A 20,647-nucleotide genomic window follows, 5' to 3' on the forward strand; every position below is an offset into this window, starting at 1 on the left:
TGTTACCTGCAGTACTGTGCTGCTTTTCTTTTAAAAGTGCCAGAAAACCAGACATGCTGTTTAAAGTTCAGCTGTTTTGCACTGAATTAGTACTTTTTTTTCCACTGAAGTCCAGTGTTCCTGAAGGTTAGCAAGACATGTTCCACCTAAATTATTATTTTCCAATTTTAAAGAACATTGTTGGTTGAAAGGATGATGAGGAAGTTATTTGTATCCCAGTCAAGGTAAAAGCCAAAAAGTGACCAAAGTGCAACATTAAATGAGTGGCAATATGATAAGAAAAATAATGGTAGTCAATTTATTATTTTCTTTTTTTTTTAACAGTATGAATCAGATGAACAAGAAAAAAGTGCATATCAGGAGTATGATAGTGACAGCGATGTTCCTGAAGAGTTGAAAAGAGATTATGTGGATGAGCAGACAGGAGATGCCCCGATAAAAAGGTAAATAGGCTGTGTGTGTCTTTGGTCTAATTCACATGCTTTTCGTCTCAGTATTCTAATTAGTTCAGTTTCTACAATCTACAACAGTGGAATAATAATCAAATAAACATTACGCTGCTTGCATGTTTAGAAGGCTCAGTACTTAGATCTCCAGAATGGGGAGGAACATTGAACTGCTCATCATTATTGCAGACAAAACCTGAAGAAAGGAGCATTTTGAAATCAGACAAAGGCTCCCTGAAGCAGGTAGTGGAAAACTGATTAGTAAGGTCCTTCTTTAGCAGCTGTTCTTTATATGTGTAATTTCTGTTGTGTCAAAAGCAGTTGCTTGCAGACAAATGCTTTGAGTTTTAGGCTTCTGCAGAGCAGTAAACTTCTTGAGGTTAAGAAAAAAAATTAGATTCTTCCATAGCTTGAAGACAGTACTATTGAATTTTAAATTTTCTTTTTCTTTAATACACACATAGATATATATAAATGAATATACATATTCTATTTTGATGTATATAAAAAAGTATCTTATTTATACATATTCATCTAAAAAAGTTAACTTTGTATCCTTTAAAAGGATCTGAAAACAAATTTCTGTCTAGGACACTTAGATGTACGTTCAGACTTTGTGAAGCAGGCTAACATTTTTTTATGTAGGGTTTGCAGAACAACGAGAATGCCAGCACTTGGATCAAAGCAGAATAGCAGAGTAGTTATAAGATAACTCTTAGGATAAAATATTGTTAGCATAATTATTTCTATAAGATGCATCATGCATACTGCCGCCTTTCAAAGAAGAGGAGGAGACATAGTTAAAAATTCCTTCATTGGAACAAACAAGAGTTGCTGTCCATAGGTTTGTGCTGAAATAGGAAATTGAAATGTTTGGAAGAATATAATTTTGAAGTATGGCAGCTGGAAGAGGGTTTCTCTTACAGAAAATTAAAATGTGTCCAGTTGGACAAATATCATTGAGTCCAGCTTCCTGCCTCTTTAGGACTAAAATGTATGAAAAAATTAATGACTTTCTTAGTTTCATCTTCCTCAAAATTGCTTCTATTTATACGTAGTAACTTCCAGCTGTAGCTGGACTGATCTGCCTGTTGCTTTGTTGTGACTTCTGTTGTTTTTATTCTCTTCATGAATTATGAATTTGAGTCAGAGTGATTAAAATGACTGTTGGAGCAAGACAGAGGCTGGTAGAACTCCAGGATTAGAATAAAAGTCAAAAATTCCATTCTCTAGCACAATTCTATGTAAATTAGGTCAGGATTCTTTCTTAAATATAAGAATCCGTACCCAGTTGTGCTTTGGCATAAATAAAATTCTGTACTGGAAGATATACTGTCATGTGAAAGAAGGGAGGAGGAATAACGTATTTTCCACTAGATTTTGTTTGTATGTCTTTGAATGTTTTCACATTTGCTGTATTTTGTTTTGTTTTCTTTCAAGTGTTTCTCGAGAAACTCTGAAGAGCAGAAAGAGATCAGATTATAACCTCAATAAAGTGAATGCACCTATTCTAACCAACACTACACTGAATGTAATAAGGCTTGTTGGTATGTACAATAATTGTAATTTTTATGTTTTTGATTTTTGTGGAATTTATGGATTATAGCAAATATGTTCAATGATATTTAAAGCCCTGAAAAATATACCTAGTTGGGCTCTATTTTTACTCTTTGAAATAAAATAGAAATAAAGCACCAAACAAATGTTTTAATTAAATAGGCAAATTTGCTTTATCTTGTGAGGTATTTTTACCTGTAAAATTAATCTGCATGTGTATGTGGGTTTTAACCTATAGTGATAGTTTATTTGTCTGAAATACTGAATGTGTTAGAAGAGTGGAGATAGCAAGCAAAAAGATTAATGCTTGATGTTGCTGATGTGTTTTATGAAAGGATTTATTTTAATGTAGAAGTTTAAAAAAAAAAGTTGCAAACGAAAGAGCTTTGAAAGTAGGGTTTTTGTTACTTTTCATTATTTAAATTCTTGCACTCAGAACTGCTTTTACTGCATAGCAATCAACTAGAGGAAAAGAGCTCTCTCATACATCCTAGTAATCCCTAGGGAGTTTAGGGAATCTCTTTCCCTGGAGGTCATTAAGACGTAACTGGATGGGCTGCTGAGCAGCCTCGTGTCTTTAGACCTCTGAGCAGGAGGTTGCACTAGGCCACTTCTTGAGGGCTTTTCTTGCCAAACTTTGCTGTGAAAACACTGCCCTCCAATTCTAGATGTGGTGGGATTGATTTTTCATGATCATGCCTTATGTGTGATGATCTAGATAATTGTACTATAGCAATTTTCTGCTACTGACTTCTGTTTTATCCATAGAGAAGGGGAACTAACTGCCTAAATTTATCTGAGAAGAGAGAGGAATTCTGTATGTGTTGCATTAATGAGATTTGCCATCAAAGTCTGAAAATTATTGTTGCACTGCAGAATAAACCTTTTTAAAAAAGGTTATTCCAACACCTGGTTAGCACTTTTTGCTGTCTTTGAGGGCAGCATGAAGTCAGGAATTAATTTTCTAAATTTTTTTACAGGTTTGCTAAAACCCTTTTTTTCCTTGAGCATTTACCATATAGACCTGAAATGAGAGCTCATTCTGTCATGACTTTTCTGGCATTCATCTGTGACTTAGGTTGGAGAGATTTGTTTGCTGCTTTCTGCTATAAGGTTTTGCTCTAAGAAAATTGAGGATTGAATCTAGAAACTAGTCATGGTACTTCATGCAAATTCCAGCCTCTGTCCCTGCCATAAAACGCTTTATCAGTAGATGAAGCAGTACTTCTGGTTTTCCAAATTTACATAAGGAGTCCTACTTGGGATTATGTCAATAACCCCAAAATTATACGTTATTTTAAAAACTCATATATATATGCTTTCTCCTTCAGGAATTATTAATTTTAAATTTTTCTGCTGATTTGGGGTGGTTTATATAATTTTGGTTATGAATGGTAGTAGTGCTATTTGAAACATGGAATTGGAAAGGGACCTCCTGCCAGGAGGAAGATGTCATTTAGTACTGCCTATAAATATGCTTGTTTTGAGCTCCAGCTTAAAAATACTTCTGTTCCCACCACTCTTCTAATAGGAATTCTATTTCAGAAGCCTTGTCAGCCTACAGAACAATAAAAAAAAAAAACTCCTATTTTCTGCTGACTTGATCTTATTATAAGAGGCATTTTGAGGTTTAGCAGATCATTTTGTTTTTTGATGCATACTGCTCTGCTGTTTTTACAGGAAGTGATCCTATTTCTTATCAGTCTTTGATTTGTTAAACAGTGTGCCAAGATTTCTAGTATCCTTTGTATTTATCCACCAGAAACTTTAATTTGCTGCTCTTGTTGTAGTCTTACCAAAATCATGTGCAATACTTTGGATGAGATCTTCCTGCATTGTCTAATTCTTATATCATTGCATCTTGGTCCTAAGTTCTTTCAGTTTTGCACCTCTTTTGATTTCTTACAGCTTCCTTGCACTGGCAATGTGTAATGACCTTGTGCAGCCAGCAGATCCTTCACTTCCCCATCTTTTTCTAAGAGATAAGCTGCTAGCTTATAGTAGAAAGATGCATGTTTTTTAATTAATTGTCCCCTAAATGCATGGATTTACAATTTGTGCTACTGAATTTCATCCAATTCTTGTAACAATAATCATCAAGTACTCCGAAACATTATGTCAGTCCTTTTCTGTTTTGATGGTGCCTCTTTATTTTTTTCTATTTTTTTTTTTTTTTCTATTATCACTCTTATTTTTGTGCCAGAGTAATTAATGAAAATATTAAAGAGATGGCTGATTGCTGAGAACTCCACGGGTAGCTTTTTTTATTTTTTTTTCCTTTTTAACACACTCTAGCTTCATTTATTGTGTTTATGTGCAATATTGTTAAATTAATAATTTCACCAAATCCCAGATAGATGAAAAGTACTGTGTCCTTTGTGTAGAAAATAATGTACCTTAGTCTGGTACACTTCACTTCTGTTAGATCCATCATTTATCTTAATTTTGCCTCCGTATTTCTGTTTCTGTCATTTCCATACTTGCTTCAAAACAATCTGAAATTCTGCATCTGAAAAATTAAATCAGTAGTTATGATTCAGTAGTTATTTGGATTTCTACTTTCCCTCTTTAATATGTTTTTCTTTGCTGTTTTTCAGTCATAGTGATGAAGATGCAGATTTAAGCTGCCTAATCAAGTAAAAGAAATAATTGCCTTACTTTTTAGGAAGGTAGTAGTGCCCATTGTGTCATACTGAACGCGTATGACATTGTTTAACCATTTTGAACTATTTCGATGTGCTGTATGCTCTGTGTGGAGGCTAAATTAATAATAAAAAAAGTAGCATAATATTTATAAATTACATTGAGTTGCTAATGTATAATTGAAGTGGGAGCCAATACAATTGTTTGAATTTCAAGTGAACAGTTCAATTTATCAGATTTCTCTCACATTAATTAACTAAGGTAATTAGTTCTCTTTCTAGTATAAAGTAGCCATTAGACTAATTTATATGGTTAATTTTTCCTATCAAGCCATTTCATGCTGACTTAAAATGTAAAGGAGGAATTAACCTGTGTTAAATTTGTATGGAATATTTTAACTAAGCACTATATATCAACAAGAATAATTAATCACTATGCCATTGTATATATTGATTCAGTGATCTCTTAATTAATATCGTTCTGACCTAAGAAATAGTTTAGTGGGTATTTCTTATTGATGGGTTTTAATGCTTTTTTGACCTTATTTTTGCTTGTGTTAAGAATGGGTTTTGAGGACAAATTCTTAGATTTTGTTTGCTTTAAACCCCATTATCTTTACAGAAAATAATAATAGTGATGACAAGCCTCACAGCAGAAGTCGTTAGCTGAAGTGATCGGTCACATAACCTTGAACCTCAGTGACTTAAAAAAGCTTAAGTCACACTTAAGTCTTTCAAAATGATTTAGCTACAACAGACTTTACACTTTTTCCTTCAAACTGGTCTTTTAGCTCTTCATGTATGTCTTCCTTTCACCATTCCTTTTTCCTGGTCACCTGGGTCAGGAATTCCCTAGGGATGATCTTGTCAGTGAAGACTGATGCACAGAAGGCATGCTGCCCTGCTTCCTTCATGCAGGATACTGAACTCCACAGTCTCATGGTCACTGTAGCCAAGGCTATCCCCATCCTTCACACCTCTAAAAAGGCCTTCCTTGTTTATAAGTATTAGTATTAGTATAAGCAATGCACCATTCCTCATTGGTATCTTCCACCATCTCTGTCATGAAGTTGTCAGTGCTTTACTGTTTGTGCTTTGCTGTTTTGTTCTTCTAGCAGATGTCAGGATGACTGAAGTCCCCTGTGTGAACCAGGGCCTGTGACCATGAGGCTGCTTCTGTTTATCTGTTAAAAGACTCCATCCACTTCCTTCTTCACATCAGGTTGCCTGTAGCAAACACCCCTGACAGTGTCACCCTTACTAGTCTTCCCTGTTAACCTAACCTTCACTTAAGCTCTTGACTGACTCATCATCCACAGCAAGACAGAGCTTGATACACTCCACGTGTTGCCTCACATACACGGCAACTCCCCCACTGTTCTTTCCAGGTCTGTCTTTCCTAAACAGCATGTCATGACATCTTCATGTCACACAAGCTATCCCAACATAGCTCTGTAACTGCAATGAGATCAAAGCCCTGTGACTGCATACACATCTCCAGTTCCTCCTGTTTGTTCCCTGTGCTGCATGCAGTGGTATACAGGCACTTCATAGAGGTATTTGAGCGTGTCAGTATTGCAGTGGGAGTGCAAGAGGATGTCCCACATTCCTGTCTTATGTCTTTGGCTGCTTGTACCTGCTGGAGGTACTCCCACTTAAACCTTATTTTGCTGCATGCATGGTCACTGTAACTCTCTCCTTACTCCATCTTTCCTAGTTTAAATCAGTTTACCAGGTTGGCCTGGCAAAGATTTATTGGCAAAGATTTGTCTGTACTAATTTGTGAGGTGCGTTAGTTTTCTATAGATTAGTCTGTTAAAGAATGCTCTCTACTTGCTATCCTTAAGGACAGAAGGAGTTCTGCAAGCAATACAAACTTGGCAAATGTTCAGCAGTTTAAGCTATCTAGAGCCTCTAGGAATTCAAGCTACTTTTGGTTGCTGAAACTTTAAGTGTTGTTTTCAGGTATTTCTGGAAGTTTCTATTTTGATATGGCTTTGGAGTGTGTTTGTGTTGTTTGGAAATGTTCTTATATATCCCTTTTTAACCCAAAACAGTACCTTCAGCACAAGTAGATAATATGTAGACATTAAAAATTGGTGTCCTGTTACAGCAACAAAGAGGAAATGTTCTTGGAACACTTGTTTTGTCAAGATGCTGAGTGATGTAGTAATAGAGAAATGTTCTTGGCACTGGAAGATTTTTATAGGGACAGTACTTGGGAAGTATACAGTGCATAGCCCTTTGGAAAAGCGTAAGACACTGGCCGAGAGATTACCTTCAATATTCATGTCAGCTGCACAGATACTTGGAAGTCTTAACTGTCCAGAATGTGACTCATCACTCACATTGTATTTGGGTTGCAGGCAAGTTTAAAAATATATTTATCACAGAGTAAGTGGAAAAAGTCAGTCTGTCCAATACAGAATATTCAGATAGTACAGATGAAGGTGATGCTTGCTTTAATTTGGGTACCAGTAACATCTTTTCACAAACATCCAAAAATTTCCACATTGGACTGTGTATTTGATTTTCCCCTTTAGAAGACAAACGGGATTTTTTAAGTCCACTTTTCAGCTTATTCTTAATGCTATGGGTCAAAACATTAATAATTAAGTAGTGTAGAGTTAACAAATGGGCTAAACTGACAAATATTAATTTTTACAATCTGTGTCATCTCTAGAAATAACAAAACATCTGCTTGCTTGTCTTAGCAAACAGGGGTGTAGTCAGGTAGTATTCAGTAAGGAGTCTAAATTAGATAGAAACCTGGAAGGTAGCAATGTCAGGCTATTGCTTGGTTCTTACTCTAGTGCTCTACCATTTTTTCAGATATGTAGCTGTATCATGAATTTTTCAACTTAGTTATCTTTGCCGACCTGCACAATTACTTGCTTGAAAATTCAAATAACTTCCCCATTATTAAAAGCTAGCTTGTGTTTCTTCGTTACCCAGTTTCTCTGATTAAACCAATATTTTCTCTATTTATTAGTAAATTGCTTTTCTGGGCACAGTATTAGCTTGAAGATGAGTGTTGCTGACTACAGGAAAAAGAAATTGTTTTAGCACCTTCCTGTAATTTTTCTAACCTATCACATCTAAACATGTCTGGAATGTGACAATTTGTGAAATGACCTGCTGTATCCTGCATGCTGGGTTAGACTGCGTTTGTGTTTTAGTTTAAAAATTGCTGTCTAACTCACACTGTAATAACCAAAAGTTTGTTATATGTTATGTTTTTTAGCACAATAAAAGGGCAAGCAGGATGCAATTTTTGAGACAGCCAGCAGGAAGTGTGGGATCTCTGCAATATCAAGAGTTTTCATTAAGTGTGCTTCTTTTATGACCCAATGAAGAGCCATGTCCTATGCTGGAAAACAAAATTAACTGAAAACTGTAGGCCCTGCAAACTAGGTCTGTAGGGAAAAATCCCTTTTGGACTCCGAATCCTAAGATCAGTTTGATTCAGATAACATATAAATGAAGATCCTGAGGCTGGGGTTGTTTTTTTTCCCCAAGTACAGTATGTTACAACAGAGAATAGGAAGGGAGAGAAGGAATTACTTTTCTCCCTGGATGTGCCAGGGTACTGACATCCTCTTTTACTCATAGTCTGTCCCCCTGGAAACATTTCAAATTTAAAACTATTTGGGATTCTTACCACAGGATAGAAAGGAAGGAGAGCTGATAATGCTGTGTGACTGATGTGAAGCACATAATTCCTAGAATTGTTGGGTAAAATCCAATCTTGGACATACCATTTTTATACTGTGTTTTTCTATTGCTTGAAAAATATCCATATGTGCATATATAAACACACTAATGCATAAAATCTTCAGTGGCTCTGTATAGCATTTGCCAGAGACTGCTTTAGCAGATTATTATTTTTTAGCTAAATGAAGCTGAAACTTGTAGAGGATCCAGAGAGTTGTATGTTTTGAATTTGATACCAGAAAGCCAAGAACGGTTGAAGACATTTTGATAGGGATCAACATGTACATTTTGAGAAAGTCTTGAAACAATTGTGGTGTCTTAAGTCATCATTTTAGCTCTGTTTTTAAACCTTTCCAATCTGTAAATTATTATTAAGTTGTTGTTAATAAATGTTGAAGGCTACATAATCCACTTGGTAGAGCTGGCTTTGAGTTTGTCCAAACTGTTTTTGTAGCACTTGTGCTGTGGAAACTGATGTTCTGTATTTAATTTTTAAGGGAAATACATGCAGATGATGAATATTCTGAAACCTATTGCATTTGATGTGATCCACTTCATGTCCCAGCTCTTTGATTACTATCTGTATGCAGTCTATACATTTTTTGGCCGAAATGACATGGTAGGTAGAAGCATTTTTCATTTTCAATATCACTGTACACAGAGAATGGAAATACAGAGGAGATCTTTGCTTGAAATACTGCCTAATATATAATTCCCAGAAAAATTAGCAGCAATAGAATGGATTTGAATGTAGGAGTAAGAAAAGGCTGATTAGATCAGCAATAAGGGAAAAGTACTGGGAGCATTATTGTCAGTGTGATATTAATCATATTACATTTTGAATAGACAGATTTTGTTCTTCTTTCCAGCACTATTGAAAAGAAGCAAAGACAATGTGAATTACCTAGAAGTAGTGGTAGAAAGTGGGTAGCAGAGGAGCCTGCAGAAGGAGGGTGGTTTGAGCCTAGACAGTATAAAGTGGTTGAATTTTTCTATATGTATTTCTCTAGTTTACATAAGAACAGGAAATGTAGGAAGAAGGGGCTGTGCAAGTTAAATAGTAACTCAAGGTTAAGAAGTTTGAAAGACACTCATATCTAGTATTCTGCTTTCAGACTACTTGCATTAATGTAAAAAAACTTTTTTTTGAGTGATCTTGTAGTTGAAAAAAATGCTTGTTGGCAATGTCTTTACATAACATAGATCAACTTTCAATAGAATTGTCTTAATAGCTGCATGTAAAAACAACTTTCTCCTGTTTTAGCCCCTAAATTACTCCACAAGTAACAGTGTTGAGGGGTTCCAAATACATCATCATGTGTTGGCAAATTGTAATGAATTTTCAGACTCAACATATGGTTCTAAAAAGCTTTGAACTGTTCTATTTGGCAGGACAAATGTTTTTACAGTTTGTGTTTACAAGATGGGCAGAGGTTTTTTTTCTTTTTGTTGGGTGTTTTTGTTTTGTTTTGTTTGTGGTTTGATTTAGGTCTTTTTGGTTTGTTCTGTTAAGATAATTGATTTCCATTGGCTTAGTTGCTCTGATACTCAAATTGTGCTGCATTTATTGTTATTTTTTTGCACCTCCTGTTTTATATTTCTAAAGCCCATACCAACTTCCTCACTCTGTGCTTCTAACAGAGAACAGCACAGTGCTAGGCAGGTAAACATTACAGCAGATGGGTGGTAAAATTTTGATGTTTTTGTAGTGTGTCTAGTATTTGTTTTGACATGAGAAACACAATGCTTACAAGGGTTTATTATTGTAATAAAACCTCTTGTAATGCTGCTTAAATGTCCTCACTCCCCATAGTGTTTCTAAACCTTTAGAAAGTAGAGATGGGTGATGGTATGTGATTCAGACCACTCAGCAACTCAGAGTTCCTGTTTTGTTTAGAAAATTATGTCAAATGAGATTCCTTAAATGTTTGGAATTATTTGTGAATTTTGTGGTTACTTTGTATATGTGAGTACACACATAAGGAGAGTTCATTGCCAGCTCAGTGAAAACCAGGGATTTAAAATACACATTGGGTTCTATGTCCATTCATGATGCTGTCATTGCTCTTTCCAGACCTTGTTCGAATCATTGTCCTATGTAATTGGTATTTAGCTTTCTTCACTGTCAAAAATAAAATGCTGTTGTAACCAGAATTGCTTTCAAAACATTTTTTATTTGTGGGATGCAAATTAAGCCTGCCTTAACTCAAATTATGGAGCAAGAAAAAATTAAAAGGATTGCCTGTATTTAATATCCACTCACTAAAATTTAAGATATTAATGAGCATGGCACAAAATAGTTTTCCTTAGCAAAAACAAATTGAGGTTAGGTTTCTTTTTTTTTTTGACTGGACATTGCACTAATTTGTAAACTTACTTATTTTAATAACTATAGGAGGTTATTATAAGAGGTAATTACTATAAGAGATTAATGATAAGAGGTATAATTGGTAATGAATAGAATTACTCTGCAAATTTTTTAATACTCTGCTTACTAGGCTTACTAGATCACAAATTTATGGGATTTCAAAATCTATAGTTCTGCAAATAGAAATAGCAAAATTTGTATAAATTGAGTCAGATGTACTGATGAGTGAAATGTTCATGGTGAAGCCATGAGGTTTTGTTCTTGTGGACATGTCTTCTAGATCAAGTTTTAGATTTCATCAGACTGTACTTCAAGTGGGAATTCAATCCAGATGTAAATTGTCATTTAATATATAGAAGAATTGGGGCAGATGGGCATTTTAAATCAGAAGCTTAAGATGCACTAAATGGAGACCTAAATTATGCTTATTTGTATTCCAAAGGAGAGGAGGAGGTCGCTTAAACACAAATACTTCCCTCCCTGATTCAGCCCACTGAAAGGAAGTCTAATGATGTAGTAATAATTCAACAGTACCCTAAATATAGTTCAGCAAATTGCCTTTTGGTGTGAATCACATACCAGAACTGTATTCAAATCCTTCCAGGTTGTTGACTGAAATGTGTTTCTTACATGTCCTGTTTCCAATTTCTTTGTTGTGTTAGTTTGTTGGGGGGTTTTATTTACAGTAGAAGATAAGAAGTTACAATAATTATGCATGTCAAATCAGACTCTCAGCTGGTATAACCCATTGCACTTAGCAGGAAATTAGTGTAGATATATGTATATATATAAATACATATATATAGAGTAGGTATATACATAATTCTTTATCCCAGCTGAGCATCTGCCCCATACACTCCCGAGCCATGAACATGAAGATGGCACATTTCTGAGGTAGATCTTTGTAGGCATTAAGTAATAATGACTGTTTATAAAGATCAATGGTTATAATTTTTACATATGCAAGATATATATTTGATAATTACAAGAGATTTTGTAGCTAGAAAGGAGTGAAAATCATTTGACCTGGTGTGGTGTGAATGCAAGACTTGGAGACGGTGTTGTGGGGCACCGTTCCAGGCTCATCAGCCATACAAGAAAATCTAGAGTCCTGCAGTTAAATACAGAATTATAACAGTAAAAGATACTGGATGTTTTACTGGTATGAATGATACACTGTCATCTTCATGGAAGATACTTAGGTAATTCTTTGCACAAGTGCAGTGTTGAGTGCTGTGACCTATGTTGATTTTCTTTTCATTTTATATGGTTGTGATTCTGTGTGAAAATTTTAATGTAAGTAAGTTGTAGATAGTCTTTGCAAGCTCAAGTTTTGCTGTGTAATTTTGAAGTTTAAACCAATGAGATTTCCTTTCACAACTTAAGTAGAATGTATTTCTTCCAGTTTGAATCAACAGGACTGGGCCTCAGTAGCAGCAGATTACGCACCACACTGAACAGAATCCAGGAGAGTCTGATTGATCTGGTAAGTACCTGGATTTTGTTAATGCTCAGTGGGATAGAGGTCTGTGTACAGCATTCAGGAATTATATTTCATCACAGCTTTTTTGATTTTTTTTCTCTTTTCACATTCAGTATCTAATAACAAATGCTTAGTTTCATGACGTAGATGTCATTATTATATGAAATCAGTTGTTTCTAATGTACAGCAAAACAAATAAAATAGGTTTTGGTAGACATTAACAGTGAAATTCTGTATTTAAATCTTCTATTATGGTTCATGTAACAATGAGAGATATTCAGTATTATCCTTATTAAGAGACATTTTATAAAAAAAAAATAAATAGGTGACTGACTCATTTTTCCTCAGTAAAAGAACAGCAAAACAGTAGGCTATCCTGAAGATTATTCACCTTTCAGGATAATAGAGGTTGTATACAAGACCTTCCTTAATTTTGGGGAACTTTCCTGATGTATTTTTTTGATTATATCCCATCGGTCATTTCATGAATTATTTTCAAAATCTGAAAAGTGAATATGATACTCATGTCACACTGGCAGTAGATTACTGTCCTGCACAGGAGGATGGTAAAGGAGACTGGAGGTAGTTTTTGTGGATTCAACTGAACAGTAGAGTTTATAAAGAAATATTGCTAAAAACTCCACCAGAAATGGAAGTTTGAAGTCCTCATCTTCCACCTAAGTATAAAACCCTTGAAACATTTTGAAGAAATTTCCTCAGGGTATAATAAATGGTTTGTGTAGTAGTTAATACCATGTATGCTACTGGAAGGTTTTATTTTCTGAGGCTTCTATCTTAGAAAGAAAAAAATTATGTTCTACTCTGACTTACACAAAGATTTGGCACTCCACAGAAATGTACTTCATGCTTTTTTAATTGCTTGAAGCATTATATCAAATCCTAAACTGTTCTCTCAAAGAAACATCTTAAAGGACTTGGGGGCCATTTCTTATACAGTCAGTAGAGGGAGCATAAGATAGCTAATAACCATAAGCCTCTGTAAGAGAGATAAAGGCTTCTTGATATTCTTCTCAAAGGCAGTGAATGCAGAAAGAAAAATTAATTCTAGGAAGTGCTTGCAGATGAATCAGTTTAAGATTATGGAAAATTGGCAAGTTATGGAATTAATTTTTTTAGTTTTTCTCTAGTGATGACTCCTGACAGTGCTTTACAGACATTTTTTTTTTAAGTTAAAATAATTAAAAAAAAAATAAATTCTAGGAGTGAAATAGAAAAATAACTGCAGTTTGTTTTCTTCTGCAATCATTAATAGTACTATAACAGATAATGTTATTGCCAATTGAAATGAATAGCTATGTTCCATGTAATATTTGAAAGAAAAAAGAAATCTTAGCTGACTGCTATTAGCTTAAAGACATTCCATGAGGTTTATTAATATCTTATGAACTTACACCAATCTTATACTATAAATTGAAATTATTAATTTTTTTATTTATGAGGAAATAAAAAAAAAAGTTTTATTTATTGTTCACTTATTTTTAAGAGTTTGTGAAAGTCAAGGTTCATTTTCATTGTGTCATGAAAAGGGTGTTTCTCAAGACTGTATGGATGGTTCTGAACTGCTCAAGGGATTCTCCTATCTTATTTTAAATTTTTGTAAATTTCTCTCTGAAAGTATTCATGTTTGTGTTGTGGCATTCAGTCCCATGCCCTGTTGGGAATTTAAGGTTGTTGCGTTGTCTTCTATCCATGGTAACTTAATATTAACAGCTTAAATTCTATCATATTTCAGTTCCTGATGGCAGCATCAATATTTTATTTCCATACAGATAGTCTGAATCTGACAGTTCTGAGTCTGTGACCAAAACTTGGCCAGACTTGCATGTAGATCAGAATAATTTCACAAATCCATCAGTGTCTGTGAAGGTTGAGCTACCTTCTCAGAGGCAATTAATATATTCTATACAGTAATATATATAGATCTATATCAAGACTCTTCAGTAATTTAGACTGGATCATTTCTAGCTTTCCTCTTGGACTTTCACAATTCTTTTTTTTGAGATATCAGTGGATGAAGGCCTCTTTACTCAAATTTATTGTCAGGAGTTAGAGGAATAATTAGAGGATTGACTGGGCACCTCCTCCAGCTTTGTGTAGAATTCTGGTAGCTTCTGTTTGGGATTGAATTAATGCTGTCTAGTTTTTACCAGTTAGCTTTTATTGTTATTCAGCTGAATTTTAAGTTTCCTTTGTGAAAGAAAAAGTGATGTGGAATGGGAATTCCACTTCTGGCAAGTTAAAGCACTATTGTTTCTTGCATTTTTGTAGCATGTTCAGTATGAAGAGTATGGAGGTCGTTAGGAGGCATTCCCTGTGCTTCCTTATGGAGCTGCTTACTTTCTCATTATTACAATGCAAGAAGTTTCTGTCCTTGTATATATACTGTGCTTTCACTAATCATACTTGGAAAAAAGTACTATCCTGGTTTTTATTTGTACCACTGAGAGACTAAGTCAAATTTCTGACTTGTAACAAATGTGCAAAAGACTGCGGCAATTTGAAGCACTTCCTCTACTCTTCCTTCCATCCTTTCTCATGCATCACATGCCTCCTGCTTCTGCTGGAGATTCTTGTCTCCTCTGAGCAGTATTCAATATAGCTGAATCACTTCTCCACTGATTCTTGCAGTCTAATACTTCATAGAAAACCCAACTGTACTTTATGAACTGCAGCAAGACCTACTGCAGTTTAGATTAATGTTCTAGACAGTGAACAGGAAATAGCTGATATTCAACCATGTGTTTAGTCCTGTTTACTTCTCTGTGAGGCAATAATGTGACACCTCAGCTGTGATACCTATTATTCAATGCTAGTATGTCTCTCCTACACTGATAAATGATAAACCACATTATAGTAAACAAAAATCCCCAAACAGTAAACAATGACCAAACTGCTTCAGTTGGTAGTAAATGTGCTCCTGCTGGTCACAATTAGGATACCAAAACATTTTTAATTTGAACTTTTCTTAAAATTTGGATGTTCTGTATGGTGTAATCAAAATTACAGTGATGAAGGACTTTATTATGATGATGATAAAAGGACTTAACTCTTTACAATTGAGCAAGCAGGTTCTTCAAACACAAGTGCTTTAGATATGCTTCCAATCTTAAACTTAAAAGTTACAATTTTAATAGTAATGAAATCCAATTATAGCTCTTTTTAAAACTCTGTACTGCTAATACAGATCCTGATTTAAGTATGATCTGAAATTTCTTTTGGTAAATAGATAGATTTAGTTAAAAAGAAATAAAATTAGCAAACCTTTATTTGCTTTCTTATAGTAAATTATATGGAAGTGTGCTAACAGCTTACAATGATTAAGCTGTTTTCTGTATGTGACCTCCTTGTCTTTGCCTTAAAGAAATACCTGTAGGCTAATTCAAAACTATAAAAAATAAAAGCACTATGAGTATTTGTTTTGAAATAGTTTAGGGTCCAGTTTAATTTCTGAGAGTTAAGAGAACAGTATGACTTTCAAAGGTTTATTTGATTGCACTGTATTGAATCTCGTATGTGTATCTGAACTTCATAGTCAGGTCTTTGCACATCTAGCACAAAGTAGCTTTCATATAGATTTCTGCTATGCCACAGCTTCAAAGTTAATAATTTAATAGTTGCTTGTGGATGCTCCAGAAGTAGCACTCTACAAACACTCTACTCATTCATATAAGCAGATTGTATTAAAAAGAAAACACAGAAAGAGAAGACTGAAAAGGGAATGAAGAAGTGCTGTTCTTTCAGCCTTAGTCAGATGTGGTTTAGATTAGGCTAAATTCATTAAAACAAGCCCCTTTTTTGAGTTGCTCATGTCTTCTCACTGGCGATTTCCAAGTTAGCATGTAGAGGTACCTACATACATTATGTCCTTGTGCTTGTAATTTCTAACAGGAATGTATTTTTACACAGTAATAATGTTCATATAATACAATGAGAACTTTAAGCCCCTAGGTACAAAGCATCAATCAGTTTGTTGTGTGCTTAGGTAGGAATAATTAGTGCTTTGGAAGGAAAATACTTCTGATTCCTTGCTTTTTCTGTTTTTAAGCAGCTTCCTAATCTTCGCAAAATGTAATTGTGATACTGCCTAGATCTTGTTTGTGAATGTCCTGTGTATGTAAATAGCTGCTTTGAGTGATATTACTTCAAAAAGAGATCTGGGGGGGCAAATAACCATGGAATACTCATAAATAGTTCATTGCAAACAGGTTTGCTCAAGCAAAACTGAAATTTAGAATGAAGTTTCTTGAAGTTACTGTGTCTTACAGCAGTAGAAAATAATTCACTATAGTTAAGTATCTAAGCATTGCAATGCAATGTGTAGAGGAGTAGATGGAAGGAATTACTAATATAAATTAGTATGGGTCAATGTATTTTAGAATCTGTCTTTACTGTGGCTTTTGGACTCCTTCCCTAGAAAGTATATGTCTTTTAGCAGAGTAAGGTTAGAGATTGATGGTGCAGAGATGGAAAATGTAGATTTTTCATATATACAAATAAGATTGGTAGGAATATTTTTTTTCATCATGTCTGACTTCCCATCCCATTTTGGCTTTGAGTCTCTTATCCTGTGGAATGGTACAATTCAGTTACATTAGCCCCAGTGCTGGAAACATAGTTTAGTTTTACTTAAAATGTCACATCTCAGGCCTGCATTACGTAGTGTGGATGGGTGCCCTATTATGCATGGTTTGGCAAAATACCAATGACAAGCTCTGGAGAGTCTTGGCTGTGGAGTTGTTTATCTGACATGGCTGTGCCTAGCACAGGATACAGCTCCTAAAGGGCATAGCTAAGGTCCAAAGTGAAATGGTAGCTGTGATTCTTGGTGAGGTTTTATTTGGCTGAAGATGCCTTGTGCAACATTTCTAATTCATGCTTGGTCTCCTGCTGCTTAAAAGGAAAAAAAATCGAAACCTGAAAAAAAACCCCAAAAACACAGTTTCTGGATTTTCTCTTTGCTGTCTTTAAAAGAGATTTCTAAGTGTACATAAAGATATTTTTTTAGGTGTTGTATGAAATGCTTGTAAAGGGAAGAGAGCTTTGTGTATACAAAGTTCTGGCATGACATGCACTTTGAAATTATGCTAGGTCTTCTGCAGGTGTTTTCCTTCGTCACATTATTAATTTAGAGTTCTTCATACAACTTTTTTTTTTTGTTTACTTGACTGTATTACTGAGTAGACTGGAATAATTTACTGAAGTTTTTGAGCTTATTTAATTGTATAAATTTTCTGGGTTTTGGCAGTTGCTTTGTCTCTTTTTAAGCAGTCTCTGGAGCATCTCATTTTGGTGATTATTGTAGTATCTTACATTGTTTATGTTTGATTTACTTTCTTGGGGGTTGAGGCAAGATTACCTGCTTGGTAAGTTTAGTGCCCCTCAGCAAGAAAATACTAATCTTGCAACTTGAAACCTAGTAGAGTATTGTAAAATACCATTTCAAAACCTTAACACATTTACAACATATTCAAGAAGTAATTTTACATTGAAAGCAATGTGCTTTTGCAATTGGCCCTACCTATGATTTTCACCATTCAGTTTCAAGAGCAGTTAGGGATGTGTAAGCTCAAAGGGGAGAAAAACAGCCTGATTGGTTGCTTTCAGTATCTTGTGATAAAAAATTCTTGTATATGAAGCATCTACTTGGAATTAGTTGAACTCCTTTCAGACAACTTTTGAATACAATAAGAAGTTATGCTTTCTTTGATCAGTTTGTTTTCTTGTAATCCATTCTCATGATATTAACAGACACTTATTTTATTACAGTTTTATAAAAAGAGACGATAGAGCAGTCCTGTTTTATTAAACATTTGGGGTTAGTCTGCTTTTCCCTGTTCACCAGCACACATCAAGTAGAAGTGTTGCTATGTTCCAGCTCCTGTAGATGGTTCTTCTGCCAGAACCTTTTCAGATAGTACAGTTTTGTCCATGCTTTTTGAACACTACTTCTTTAAAATCAGTATTTTTTCAGTAATGTTTAGAGTTATTGCAAAATCAAAATTTTTGCTATTGTTTATGTATATATATCTTGTACAAAAAGTGTTAGGCCAGAAGAAGAGCAGTTTTAAAAGATTATTGGTTATGAGTGAGTTCTGGAGAACTTTGTGTGCTGGGGACAGGTTGTGGAGTTTACTGTTTTTTGTTTAAAGTTAGTGGAGGTGGATGATTGAAATTAACTATCAACTATTTCACCGTAATTGGCAGATAATCAGTTGTTTCTATCATAAGTTCTTTTGGATAACTGAAATAAAAGTGTTTCTGTACTCACAATGAGATCAGCCCTGTAAAAATGTCTCGCAAACTGAATGTCAAATATATGACTTAGGTAATTAGCTTATATAGTTTATACTTATGATTTAGGTTTTTAGATTATAGGCTCCTCTTCCCATTGAGATGGAAGGCTTAACAGAGGCTTGCCACTGGGTTCAGCTAAACTTGAAATGAAAATGTTCTCTTGTTACAGATGACAGTTTTAGAGGAAGAGAGATTGAAGGAGAGGCTTGTTCCTTGCACAGAGAGATGTTATTTTTCTACCTGTTCATTAAAAATTTTCTTCATGGGAGTAAACAATTAAATGATAAAGTGAAATAAAGTGAAAATTTAATAGGTAAGACCTACTGTAAGGTATCTGTAGGCAATACTGATTAACCTGTCCTGCTGTGCCTGCTACAGTTCATTGGGTTATTGTTCAGATAAGTCTGGTGCTTTTAATATTTTTTTTGTATTATTTTTAACACTTTGGGTTTTTTCTTTTTTGGCAAAGAAGGAGAAGAGCATCTTGTAGTTTGCTTCAGTTCCATATATACCTTGAAATTATTTTATCAAATCTATTTTGTGCAGTTTCCTTAAAAGGATGTTGTGTGGGTTGTGATATGTCCTTGACATATCCCAGTTCTGCTGGATCAGCAGGACCTGCTACTCTGATGCAAGAAGAAGCTAAGCAGGTTTATTCTGCTTTAGTATTGCTCTCTGCGTGCCTTGTGCTGGGTGCTACAATATGTTCTCAGTGTAACTTGACATTTCTTGAAATTAAAGTTCAGCTGGCTGCTATTTAATTTTCTGGCTTCTGCTACCCCCCTCTCCTGTTCCTCTTGAGGCTGGCAGTTTTACAGGACTCTGCTTGTTTACTGTGATACACAAAGGGAATCTTTGGGAACAGACATTTTCTTGCAGATTTTCTTCATTGCTGGAAGGATTAACTTTAACAAGTCTAGTACACTGAAAAACATCTGACTTCTTTAAATAGTCTGTAGTCTTTTTTCCTGTTCCAGCCTGTGTGTCTTGCCCCTTTATTTGCTGCTTTCAGTTATTTGATCATTTCTGTTAATGAAGGCAGGAGGAAAAAACACATGCATCACTGAGGCCCTTTCAGAGTGATCCTGTGCTTCTGTTGGCACACTGGCTGTTTGCTTTTTGTTATCAACATGCTTTTTCACTGCCTGCTTTTTAAAATAAATTAGGAGAATGAAATGCTCATGCTGTTTGGCCACGGTATTTGAACCAGAGTTTGACTTCCTAGCTGAAGGTAGCATATCTTTCACCTAGCCAGTTCTCAGTACCTCTTGTGTTCTTCAGATGCAACACAATTTTGGCATTTAAAAGATGTTACTTACCTTCATGGGAAGCAAAGAGGAAGAAAAAAAATGTTTAACATGTGTCTGAAGTGGCAAGCAACTTTGAAGTGAGATAAATACAAAATGAAGTCTTCATAATATTTGTTCTTTACATAATTTGTTATTAGTCTTTGAGAGAAGGAAAGCTTCTTAAATTTTTACTACTGATACTCTTCCCCCAGCTCTTTCACTCATTGTCTCTCCTAAGGATACAGCATTGCTTTGTGAGCTGTGGGTTTGGCTACTTCTGTCCTGTGTAAACACTTCAAAACTGATCCTTTTGTTTTGGTTTGATTTCTTTTGTTTTGGTTTGTTTTGTTTAATTTTTTGTTTTTCTTTGGTTTTTTGTTTTGTTTTGATCTGAGTTTTTGAGAATGGAATGAAGTGAAAAAAGTAAAAAAGATAAAGAGGAAATTTTAATAATTTATCAATACTGTCTTTGCCTCAGTTAATGTTTTTAGAGAATTGATTGTTGTGGCTAGTTGGTTAGATGTCATTGCCTATCTGCAGTAAACATGTGGATGTGCTCAGGAAATACCTTAGCTCTTAGTTCTTAGCTCTTAGCTCTTAGTAACTTAGAAGCTCACTGAAAGGGGTTACGTGAGCTTCAGAAAATATCCAGGCCTTTTGGCTTGCTTATCCATTCTGATAAACTCAGCGGAATGCATACTTCATAGTACTGTGAAGCATCTAGTCAGTTTAATTCCAGATTCATCTGTCTGAATGTGAACATGTATTGGAGCAAAGAAAATTTCAAGTAACATAACATTCTAGCTAGCCCTTATAATTGTTCCTATGCTCAG

The 20,647-nt window shown here is 34.8% G+C and overlaps 1 protein-coding gene across 2 annotated transcripts in view; it reads left to right on the forward strand.

Moving 5' to 3' along the window:
* VPS50 (VPS50 subunit of EARP/GARPII complex) overlaps positions 1-20,647 on the forward strand; it is a 75,855-nt gene that overhangs the window by 43,711 nt on the left and 11,497 nt on the right. The window contains exons 19-23 of one of the 2 annotated variants that reach the window (XM_033511850.1): positions 325-443; positions 1,887-1,993; positions 8,857-8,978; positions 12,133-12,213; positions 18,695-18,820. In XM_033511850.1, coding sequence (XP_033367741.1) covers positions 325-443; positions 1,887-1,993; positions 8,857-8,978; positions 12,133-12,213; positions 18,695-18,805 — 540 coding nt within the window. In that variant the 3' untranslated portion in view covers positions 18,806-18,820. Of the gene's footprint in view, positions 1-324; positions 444-1,886; positions 1,994-8,856; positions 8,979-12,132; positions 12,214-18,694; positions 18,821-20,647 lie in introns of those variants that run through there. The other variant, XM_015619097.2, reaches the window with a different exon arrangement.

The sequence above is a fragment of the Parus major genome, chromosome 2 (assembly GCF_001522545.3).
Source record: "Parus major isolate Abel chromosome 2, Parus_major1.1, whole genome shotgun sequence".
In the NCBI taxonomy this organism is placed as follows: domain Eukaryota; kingdom Metazoa; phylum Chordata; class Aves; order Passeriformes; family Paridae; genus Parus; species Parus major.